The 12,068-nt window shown below is 36.6% G+C and overlaps 2 protein-coding genes across 2 annotated transcripts in view; one reads left to right on the top strand and one right to left on the bottom strand.

The window, feature by feature from the left end:
• Positions 1 to 12,068, bottom strand: part of IFT88 (intraflagellar transport 88) — a 168,644-nt gene that overhangs the window by 100,084 nt on the left and 56,492 nt on the right. The window contains 2 exon segments of the mRNA XM_028531560.2: positions 4,471 to 4,557; positions 11,229 to 11,299. Of these exon segments, the coding sequence (XP_028387361.1) occupies positions 4,471 to 4,557; positions 11,229 to 11,299 (158 nt within the window).
• Positions 440 to 1,757, top strand: LOC114512626 (tubulin alpha chain-like). The gene is given in 3 exon segments (XM_036018401.1): positions 440 to 689; positions 692 to 1,027; positions 1,030 to 1,757. Coding segments are annotated over 3 exon segments (891 nt in total). The 5' UTR covers positions 440 to 631; the 3' UTR covers positions 1,527 to 1,757.

Raw genomic sequence — 12,068 nt, 5'->3', positions numbered from 1 at the left:
AATCTTCAGTCAGAGGAACAAAATAAGAGAATGAATAAGAGTAAAAAAGTCTATAAAATTATGGGATACCATAAAAAATCTATATAGTATTTGAGTCACAGAAAGAAAAGAGAAGAAGAAGGGGCAGAAAGCGTATTTAAAGAAATAATGGGGCAGCTGCAAAGCAGCAACCATACATGAGTGCATCTCCATTCACATTGGGCAGGCTGGTGTCCAGATTGGCAATACCTGCTGGGAGCTCTATTGCCTGGAACATGGCATCCAGCCCTATGGCCAGATACCAAGTGACAAGACCATTGTGGGGGGAGATGACTCCTTCAACACCTTCTTCACTGAGACAGGCACTGGCAAGCATGTGCCCAGGGCAGTGTTTATAGATCTGGAACCCACAGTCATTGTTGAAGTTCGCATTGGTACCTACTGCCAGCTCTTCCACCCTGAGCACCTGATCACAGAAAAGGAAGATGCTGCCAATAACTATGCCCATGGACACTACACCATTGGCAAAGAGATCATTGACCTTGTCCTGGACCGAATTTAGAAACTGGCTGACCAGTGCACAGATCTTCAGGGCTTCTTGGTTTTCCACAGCTTTGGTGGGGGAACTGGTTCCGGGTTCACCTCCCTGCTGATGGAGTGTCTCTCTGTCGATTATGGCAAAAAGTCCAAGCTGGAGTTCTTCATTTACCCAGCCCCCAGGTTTCCACAGCTGTAGTGGAGCCTGACGACTCCATCCTCACCACCCACACCACCCTGGAGCACTCTGATTGTGCCTTCATGGTTGACAACGAAGCTATCTATGATGTCTATCGTAGAAACCTTGATATCGAGCACCCAACCTACACTCATCTTAACTGCCTTATCAGCCAGATATCAGCCTCCATCATGGCTTCCCTCAGGTTTGATGGAGCCCTGAATGTTGATCTGACCGCATTCTAGACCAACCTGGTGCCCTATCCCTGCATCCACTTCCCTCTGGCCACATACACCTCTGTCATCTCTGCTGAGAAAGCCCACCATGAACAGCTGCTGTAGCAGAGATCACTGATGTGTGCTTTGAGCCTGCAAACCAGATGATGAAATGTGACCCTCGCCATAGTAAATACATGGCTTGCTGCCTGTTGTACTGTGGTGACATGGTTCCCAAAGATGTCAATGCTGCAATTGCCGCCATCAAGACCAAGCGCAGCATCCAGTTTGTGGACTGGTGCCCCACTGGCTTCAAAGTTCGCATTAATTACCAGCCTCCCACTGTGGTGCCTGGTGGAGACCTGGCCAAAGTACAGCAAGCTGTGTGCATGCTGAGCAATACGACAGCTATTGCCGAGGCCTGGGCTCACCTGGACCACAAGTTTGACTTGATGTATGTCAAGTGTGCCTTTGTCCACTGGTACGTGGGTGAGGGCAGGGAGGAAGGAGAGTTTTCTGAAGTCCGTGAGGACATGGTTACCAAGGAGAAGAATTATGAGGAGGCTGGTATGGATTCTGTTGAAGGAGAGGGTGAGGAAGAAGGAGAGGAATACTAAAGTTAAAATGTCACAACAGTGCTGCTTTTACAGGGGAGCTTATTCTGTTTTAAACATTGAAAAGTTGTGGTCTGATCAGTTAATTTGTATGTAGCAGTGTATAGTCATATATAATTACTGGCCTGTGCTTTAAAACATGATGCTTTGTTACAGACCCAACCAGTTCATTTCTCTGATGGGTTTGAATAAAGTATTTCCTGTCTTAAATGAAAAAAAAAAGAAAAGAAATAATGGCTAGGAACTTCCTTAATCTGAGAAGAGACTTGGATATATAAGACCATTAAGCTAACAGGTAACTCCAAAAATCTCAAATCAAAACAATCTTCTCCAAGACACATTATAATAAAAGTAGCAAAACTCACACACAAATAGAGAATTTTAAAATCAGCAAGAATTCCTTGCATATAAGAAACGCCCCCATGAGGCTATCAGTAGATTTTTTAACAGAAACCTTGCTGGTCAGGAGAGTGGGATGATATATTCAAAGTGGTGAAAAAAATTGTGTCAAAGTTGCCTTTCAGAAATGAGAGAGACTTACAACCAAATGAAGAAAAGCAGAAGGGAACTCATCATCACTAGACTTACCATTACAAGGAATGCTGAAAGGAGTTCTTCAAAATAAATCAAGAGATGATAACTAGTAACATGCAAACATAAGAAAATATAAAACATACTGGAGAAGGTAACTATATAATAAAATTCAGAGAATTTTATTATTGTGATACAGTGGTGTATTAATCACTTAAGTCTAGTATAAAAGTTATAAAAGTATTAAAAATAAGTATAATTATAATAATTTGTTAATGAATACATAATATAAAAAGAGGTAAATTGTAACATCAAAACAAAATTATGGGGGGTGTAAATGGGTAGACTTTTTATATACAATTGAAGTTAAGTTGCTATTAGCTAAAAATAGACTGTTTCTGTAAGATGTTTTATGTAAGTAAAAACCTACAGTAGATACACAAAAGAGCGAAGGGAATGAAACCACGCCACTACATAAAATCATCAATTCACAAAGACAGCAAAAGAGAAAGGCAGAAGGAATAAGGCAACTACAAAAGAGCCAGAATACAATAAGATAACATTAGTACCTATAAATAATTACTAATTAAGCTATCAATATATTTTTAAATATTCTATTTAATTTTAGAGAGAAGGGAAGGGAAGGAGAAACAGGAGAGAAACATCAATGTGTGGTTGCCTCTCGCACGCCCCCTACTGGGTATCTGGCCCACAACCCAGGCCTGTGCCCTGACTGGGAATTGAATCTGTGAGACTTTGGTTCGGAGGCCAGCACTCAATCCACTGAGCCACACCTGCAAGGGCAACCTATCAATATTATTACCTATCAAAAATTACTTTAAATGTAAATGGATTAAATTATCCAATCAAAAAGCATAGAGTATCTGAATGGATTTTAAAAAAGTCCTAACTATATCATATCTAAAAGAGACTCACTTCAGCTTTAAGAACACACATAGCTTCAAAGTGAAGGGATGGAAAAAGTTGTTCCATGTATAAGAGAAAATCACAAAGTAACTATACTTACATCAGACAAAATAGACTTTAAGTCAAAAACGTTAGCAAAATATAAAGAAGGTTATTATTTAACAACAAAAAGGTCTATTCATCAAGAAGACATAACAATCATAAATATATATATATTTTTACTATCATAGCACCAAAATATAATAAGCAAATACAGATCTACAGGGAGAAATAGACCACCATACAACAATATATTATAGGGAATTTATACACCACTTTCAATAATGGATCAATTATCCAAACAGAAAATCAACAAAGAAACATTGGAGTTGAACTATATCTTAGATCAAAGTGACCTAACAGACATATACAGAATATTTCATTCAACAGCAGTAGAATACACATTATTTTCATGTGAACATGAAACATTCTCCAGGATAGATCATGTGTTGCCACAAAACAAACCTTAGCAAATGGCAGGGTATAAATGGGTAGACTTTAGCAAATGGTATGGAAATATGAATCAATAACAAAAGGGAAACTAAAAAGTTCACAAATATGTGGAAATTAAAAATCACATCCCAGGGCTAAACTTAGTCTAGAGATGGCTCACACAGAGAAGAATGGCAGGCGAATGGCTTGCAATGCTGACTGGTGTCAATCACCTAAGGCCTGATACACAATAAAGATGGAATCAAAACCCCCACCCAAATCACATCCCTGAATAATGAATAGGTCAAAGAGGACATCAAAAAAATTTAAAACTCCTAAAACAATAAAATGAAAACAAAACATACCAAAACTTATGGGATGCAGCAAAGGCAGTTCCAAAGGGGAAGTTGATAGCAATAAATGCCTACATTAAATCATTAAAGAAACCAACCTAACATTACACCTTAAGGAACTAAAACATAAAACAAAACAAAACAAAAAAGTAAGCTCAAAGTTAGCAGAAAGAAATAACAAAGAAAGAGAAGATAAAGACCAGACACAAAGACCAGACACAAAGACCAGAGAAGATAAATGAAACAGAAAGTAGAAAAACATATAAAAAGATCAATGAAAATAAGCTAGTTTTTTGTAAAGATAGAAAAATTTTTAGGTAGATTAACTGGGTCAAAAAAAAGATTAGACTCAAATAAATAAAATCAGAAATGAAAACCATCAACCTTCCAGGAGAAAAAAAGGGTAAAAGCTCCTTGGCATTGGTTTTGGCAATGACTTTTTGGATATGATAGCTACAAGAAACCAGACAAAAACTAAACAAGTGGGACTATATCAAACTAAAAAGCTTCTGCACAGCAAAGGAGATTATCAACAAAGTGACAAGACAACCAACAAAATAAGAGAAAAATCTGCAAATCATATTAGATAAAATTTTAAACCAATAGAAGTATACAATATGAAAAGAAAATACCATACCCATCCAGTTATAGTGAATTTCTCTTACCAATCATATCCTACAGCAAAAGATGTTTCAATTACAGGGGCAATGAGTTTTGCAGCTGTCATGATGTATTTTTCTGCCATGGCTTTTCTATGTCAAACAAACAAACAAAAATTATAAAGAAACATTATAATTACATTTTTTTACATTTTTTAAAAATTTAAGTGTTGACCTGCTCACTGTGGTTCAGTTGGTTGGAGCATTGTTCCATAGACTGAAAGGTCGTGGGTTCATTATTGGTCTGAGCACGTACCCAGGTTGTGCGCTTATTCCCTGGTCTGGGCATATACAGTAAGGTAACCAATCCATTTCTCACATCGGTATTTCAAAGTCTCTCTCTCTCTCTTCCCTTCTTCCCAGCCCCACTTCCTTCTCCCTCCCTCTCTAAAAGCAATGAGGAAATATGTTGGGTGATAATTTTTAAAAATTTAAGTGTGAATGTTATCTATCAAAGCTAACGTACAATGAAGCCTATGAATGGTGGACAGCTGTACTAGAAATTTCTAAGTCAGGTTGAATATCATGACTAGGAAATGGAAGCCATGACTGCCTTCTGAGTCAACAGTTCACTTCTAGTTTATGATACATGTTGGCAAACTAAAGGAAGAAAGAGGCACTGGAGAGAAAAAAGGGTCGGCAGCTGACATTACATAACCTGCACTGCCTGTGACATGAAAGGAAATGGCCATTAAAGGAAAAGCATATAAGCCCTGGCTGGCGTAGCTCAGTGGATTGAGTGCAGGCTGCAAACCAAAGTGTCGCAGGTTCGATTCCCAGTCAGGGTACATACCTGGGTTGCAGGCCATGACCCCCAGCAACCGCACATTGATGTTTCTCTCTCTTTCTCCCTCCCTTTCCTCTCTAAAAATAAATAAATAAATAAAATCTTTTTACAAAAAGCATATAGATTTGCCTCATCTATGCCTTTTATTCATATAAGTAGAATCATAGAATATTGGTTTTTTGTGACTGGCTTCTTTTATTGGTATTTATCATACTGTTTCATGGTCTACGTGTATTGTAGCACATATCAGTATTTCATCCTTTTTTGTGGCTAAATAGTATTCTATTGTATAGATAGACCATATACCATGTATCCATCAGTTGTGAACACTTGGGCTGTTTCCATTTTTTATTAGTTATGAATAATGCTGCCATAAACATTCATGTATAATTATTGTGTGGACATATGCTCTAATTTCCTTTGAGTATACACCTAGGAGAGAAATTGCTGGTTTAATCTTTTGAGAAATTTCCATACTGTTTTCCAAAATAGCTGCACCATTTTACATTCCTAAATCAATACATAAGATTTCACCTTCTCTACATCCTCACCAGTACTTGTTATTACATCTGCCTTTTTATTACAGTCATACTAGTGGGTGTGAAGTGGTATCTCATGGGGTTGAGCTGCATTTCCCTAGTGGGCACAGAAGTTAAGCATTTTGTATTGTGCTTATTAGGCATTTGCATATCTATTCTGAAGAAATGTCTGTTCAGATCCTTTGTACATTTTTATTGGGTTTTGGGCTTTTAAGTATTGAACTGGAAGAGTTCTTTGTATATTGTAGAAATAAGTCCCTTCTTAGATACATGGCTTGCAAACATTGTCTCTCATTCTGTGCGTTTTTTTTTTTTTTTTTTTTACTTTTTTAAGGATATCCTTTGAAGAACAAAAGTTTTTTTAAGTTTGATGAAGTCCAATTCACCTATTTTTTCCTTTTCGTATGCTTTTGGTGTCAAATCTAAGAAGCCATTGCCTAACACAAGGTCAATAATATTCACTTCTATGTTTTTTCCCTAAGAATTTTATAGATCTAGCCCTTACATGTAAGTCCACAATCCATTCTGAAGTAATTTTTGTGTTTGCTGTGAGAGAGATCCAGCTTCATTCTTTTGCACGAGGATATCTATTGTCCCAGCATGATTTGTTGAAAAAGCAATCTTTTCCTCCATGGACTTGTATTGGTACCTTTATTGACTATAAGTGTAAGACTTTATTTCTGAATTCTCAATTCCATTCCAATGATTTGTATGTCTGTCTTTATGCTATTAGATTAAGTACTACCACACTGTCTTGATGGCTGTAGATTTAGTTTTTTATAGTTTGAGCCTTCCAACTTTGTCTTCTTTCACAACGTTGTTTTGGCTATTCTGAACCCCCTTATATTTCCATGTAAATTCTAGAATCAACTTATCACTTTCTTTAAAAATACTAGTGGCCTGGCTGGTGTGGCTCAGTGGATTGAGTGCTGCTGGTCTTCAAACCAAAGGGTCACAGGTCAATTCCCAGTTTGGGGCACATGCCTGGGTTACAGACCAGGTCCCCAGTAGGGGGTGAGAGGCAACCACACATTGATGTTTCTATCCTTCTCTTTTTCCCTCCCTTCCCTTCTCTATAAAAGTAAATAAATAAAATCTTTTTTAAAAATACTGATGGGATTATGATAGTGATTACATTGAATCTATAAAGTAATTTGGGGAGCACTGCCATCTTAGTAACATTATGTGCCTATCCATTAACATGTGATGTCATTCCTTTTATGTAAAACTTCTTTTAAAAAATGTGTTATAGTTTTTAGAACATAAGTTTTACATTTCATTAGTTACATTTATTCCTATTTTATGCTATTGTAAATATAATCATTACTTTCATTTTCCTATAGTTGATTGGTGTGGTGTATTTCTATAGTATAATGTTGACTTTTGTGTATTGATATTTTACTCTGCAACCTTGCTGAACTCACTTATTAGTGATAATCATTTTTTTAGCAGATTCTAAAATTTTATGTTGGATATTCTGTATTCAAGATCATGTGATCTGTAAACAGAGGTAGTTTCATTTCTTCCTTTCTAATCTGGATGTATCTCACTCCTTTTTCTTGTCTAATTTCCATAGCTAGAATATCCAGCACATGTTGAATAGACTGGGTGAGAGTAGGTACCCTTCTCTTGATCCTAATCTGAGGCAGAAAGTATTCAGTCTTTCACCATTAAGTGTGATGTCAAACTGTGTCTGTTTGTCACAGATTGGGGCACTTCCTTTCTACTTGTAGCTTTTAAGGACATTTTTGTTTGTTTATCATGAAAACATTTTGAATTTTGTCCAAAATCTTTTTGTTTATACTGACATGATCATGCTGTTTTTGTCCTTCATTCTATTAATATCCTGTATTGCATTAACTGATTTTTAGATGGTAAACCAACCTTGCATTCATAGAATAAATTCCACTTGGTTATGGTACATAATCTTTATATTTTGATGGTATTTTGGTTCACTAGTATTTCTTAAAGATTTTGCATCTCTATTCATAAGATATTGGGCTATAGTTTTTCCTCTGCCCTCTTTTTGGTACAGTTTTATTTTGATATCAGGGCAACACTGGCTTTATAAAATAAATTATTTTTCTGAAGAGACTGTATAGAAATGATGTGAATTCTTCTTTAAACATTTGCTAGAATTTTCTAGTGAAACACTTTGTGCCTGGAGCTTTCTTCTTTGGAGATTTAAATTATAAACTCATTTCCCTAACATGTAGAAACATTTGAAGAGCCCTAAATGCTCTATTTCATATAAGGTGAGTTGTGGTAGTTTTGTGTTTCAACAAAGTGGTCTATTTAGTCTAAGTTGTAAAATTTATGTATACAGGTGTGTTTTTAGTATCCCCTTCTTATCCTTTTGATGTCTACAGGGTTAGTAGTGAGAGCCCCGTTTTGTTCTGATATTGGTAATTTGTGTCTTCTCTTTTTTTGTCAGGCGTTTAGAGTATTTCATTGATGTTATCTATTGTTTCTATCACCAATGTTAATGATTTCTGTTCTTTATTACTTCTTTCCTTCTGCTTCTTTTCTGTTGATTTTTTTCTTCTTTTTCTAGGTTCTTAAGCTGGGAGTTTAGGTTACTGATTTAAGACTTCCACTGCCATTCTAATCACTTTTCCCTTACATGTTGTTATTCTAAGCCTCATTTCCAGACATGGTCTTTAATTTTCAGAAGTTTAATCATGATATATCTTGACATGATTTCCTTGGGTTTATCCTCTTTCGAATTCACTCAGTTTCTTATATTGTAAATATTTTTTCTTGCTAAGTTTGGGGAGTTACCAGACATTATTTCTTTAGCCCAATCTCTTTTTCCTATCCTTCCCAGACACAGATGACACAAATATTAGATCTTATGTTAAAGTCCCAGAAGTCCCTGAGACTCTGTTCTTTTTTTTTGGGGGGGGGGGTCTATTTTCCCTCTGTTGTTCAGATTGGGTAATTTCCAACTTCTATCTCCTAGTTCACCGAATAGTTCCTTTCTCCCTTTCATTCTCCTGTTGAGTCCATCCACTGAGTTTTCTATTTCAGTTTTTGTAATTTTTAGTACTAAAATTTCCATTTGGCTCTTCTTTATCAGTTCTATTTCTTTGTTGAAACTATTGCTTTTCTAAGGTTTCTATTTTTAATGTATTTTAAGTATGTCATAAGTGCTTCTTGAAGCTTTAAAAATTTTTTTAAGATTTATTTATTTATTTTTAGACAGAGAAGGGAAGGAGAAGTGAGGGGGAGAAACAGCAATGTGTGGTTGTCTCTCATGTGCCCCCCAATGGGGACCTGGCCGGCAACCCCAGGCATGTGTCCTGGACTGGAATCGAACTCTTTGGTTTGCAGGCTGGCATTCAATCCACTGAGCCACACCAGTCAGGCTTGAAGTTTTTTAGAAAACACGTTTGCTTTAAAGATAATTCTAAAATCTCCGTTATCTCAATGTAGGCATCTAACGATTGCCTTTTTTCATTCAATTTGAGATCTTTGTACCATGAGTGATTTTTTATCAAGACTTAAACATTTTGCGTTATGAGACTGAATTTTATTTGTCTTTTGTTTTGGCTGACTTTTTTGACATTGCTCTGGCAGGGAAAGAGACACCACCGCACTATTGCCATTTAAAAGAAGTCCAGTTTTCCCACATGTACTCTTTGACACCCAAGGTAGGAGATGGTCATTATTTCTGCTGGGTGGGGTGAGTTCTTGCCTCCACCATGGTCGCTACTGATACCACAGTGGGGGTTGCCTTGTCACTGCTGATAATGAAATTCCCTTTCTCCACTATCTCCCCTGACACCACCCCAGGTGAGATGGGGAGGACTGTCTTCTTATTACTTGGGGTGGGGGGAATTCCAGGCTCCCTCTGTGCTGCCTGCTGAAACCACAGAGTGGCAAGACTCATGAAGTGCCTTTGGAGATTAAAGTCGTGGCTTCATATTTGGCCTTTTGGGGTACTGGGTGTCTTCTTATAGCCTTGTGAGGGTATTTTTTTCTGTGGTATTTGTCTTAAAGTTTTCTGTCATGCTGGCCTACCCCTTTCCTTGTCTGTTAGTTAAAGAAAGCAGGCTTTTTGTTTGTTAAATGTACCCATGAACATGTTCTGCTTTCCAGCTTCTTCAGCTACAGTTGGGGAAACATGAGGGAAACTCACTTCCATGTTCTTCTGCAGGTCCCAAGGTCACTTGATCTTCCCTTTTCTCTCCACCTTTCTCCTTATATATTTTTTATATATAATTTCTAGGGGTTTTATTTGGACTTAGTGGAAAGAACAGGGGAAAGTGCATCTACTCTATGTTCCTAGAAGAAGTCTCCATTTTATTGTTTGATTGTTGATTTTAGAGAGGAAGGGAGAGAGAGAGAGAGAGAGAGAGATTGAGATCAATTTGTTGTTCTACTTATTTATGCATTCATCAGTTGCTTCTTCTATGTGCCTGACTGGAGATTGAACCTGCAACCTAGGCGTATTGGGATGATGCTCTAATCAACTGAGCTACTTGGCCAGGGCCTCTGTTTTATTTTTAATGTTAAACTACTTCCCAAAAGTTAAGGGCCCTCCCTACATATAATGAAGTACCATTCAAAGCTAAAAAAGAAGGAAATTCTGACACACAATAAAACATGGTGGAGGACATTATGCTAAATGACAATGACAGTCACAAAAGGACAAATAATGGGATTCCACCTATATGAGGTTACTAGAACAGACAAATTTGGAGACACAAAATAGAAAGGTGACTGCCAGGGACTGGGGAGGGATGCTTGAGAGTTGTTTTTAAATGAATACAGAGTTTCAGTTTGGGAAAATGAAGAAGTTCTTGTTACAAATCATTATGAATGCACTTAATACTACCAAACTAGAAGAATTAAGCACCATGGTTAAGATGGTAAATTTTAAGTTATGTGTATTTTCCCATAACTTAAAAGAAACTAAGGGCCCTGTATATCATGTGATATACTACTAATATACCTGTTGCAAACTTAATAAATAGTAAAAGTTCCAAAACATACTTGGCAGAGACTAGGTATCTTACTGGAGAAAGGAAGAGATAAAATAAATAGAAGAATTTTGTCTTCGAGAATTGAAGTTTAATTGGGAAGCTGGACAAAAATGCATAAAGATATAATTAAAAAGAAAGATAATTCAAACAAAATTCCAATACTGCGCCAAATGCAGAGATAAAGTAAGGTAATAGTAAGAAATAGTAAATGTGTAAGAGTAAGAAATAGTAAATGTGTAAGAGTAACTGGAGTCAACATAAGCACTGAGATTATTGTGAAAAAGAAAAAAGAACCCAGTAAAATACAGCAATGATGAAACAACAGGACTATTCAAGCAACATAGTGCATATGACATGTTTTGAATAAAATAATCAGATGCCCATTCAACTCTTTTATACAAATTTAACCTACTTTAGCTAGTTTTAATTAGTAAGTGCCCCAAAGATTACCTTTCACGTTCCATTTGCCTTAGGTGATCATTTTTTATAGCTTCAATCACTAAATTAGTATGTGGATCATCCTGGAAACATGAAATTGGGAAAAAAATCACTAATTCAGAAGTAAACACTAAGAACTTAGACTTCTAACCAACCCCATCATTAACTAGTTGTAGAAAATGAACCATAAATTGACCTTCCTACACCATTTTCCCTTAAGTAAAGTAGAACATTTTTTCTTATTTCTGATTATCTGTCACATTCTCCAGTGAAGTAGCATAGATTTTTAAAAAAATGTTTTATTGAATTTATTGGGGTGACGCTGGTTCACAAAACTATATAGGATTCAAGTGTACAAATCAATAAAACATCATTGGCACACTGCATCACACACCCACTGATACAAGCAAAGCCTCTTTCTGTCCCATTTCCTCCACCCCTTTGCCCACCTCCACCTACCCCCACCCCCTTTATTTCTAGATATCACCATTATACTGTCTTATGTCTTTGTGTTATATATACATACATATGTGTTTTATTGCTTAATCCCTTCACCTTCTTTCATCCAGTTCCCCATCTTCTTCCCCTCTGACAGCTGTCAGTCTGTTTGCTGTAACCATGCCTCTGTTTATATTTTGTTTGTCAATTTACTTTGTTCATTAGATTCCACGTATAAGCAAGATCATATGCTATTTGTCTTTCTCTGACTGGCTTATCTCACTTAGCATAACAATCTTCAGTTTGATTCATGCTGTCACAAAAGAAAATATTTCCATTTTTTATGGCCAACTAGTATTTCATTGTGTAACTGTACCAGAACTTCTTTATTCACTCACCTACTCATGGGCACTT

The sequence above is a fragment of the Phyllostomus discolor genome, chromosome 2 (assembly GCF_004126475.2).
Source record: "Phyllostomus discolor isolate MPI-MPIP mPhyDis1 chromosome 2, mPhyDis1.pri.v3, whole genome shotgun sequence".
NCBI classification, from domain to species: Eukaryota; Metazoa; Chordata; class Mammalia; order Chiroptera; family Phyllostomidae; genus Phyllostomus; species Phyllostomus discolor.
Note: the sequence above shows the minus strand (reverse complement) of the source record. Positions and strands in the feature narration are given on the sequence as shown.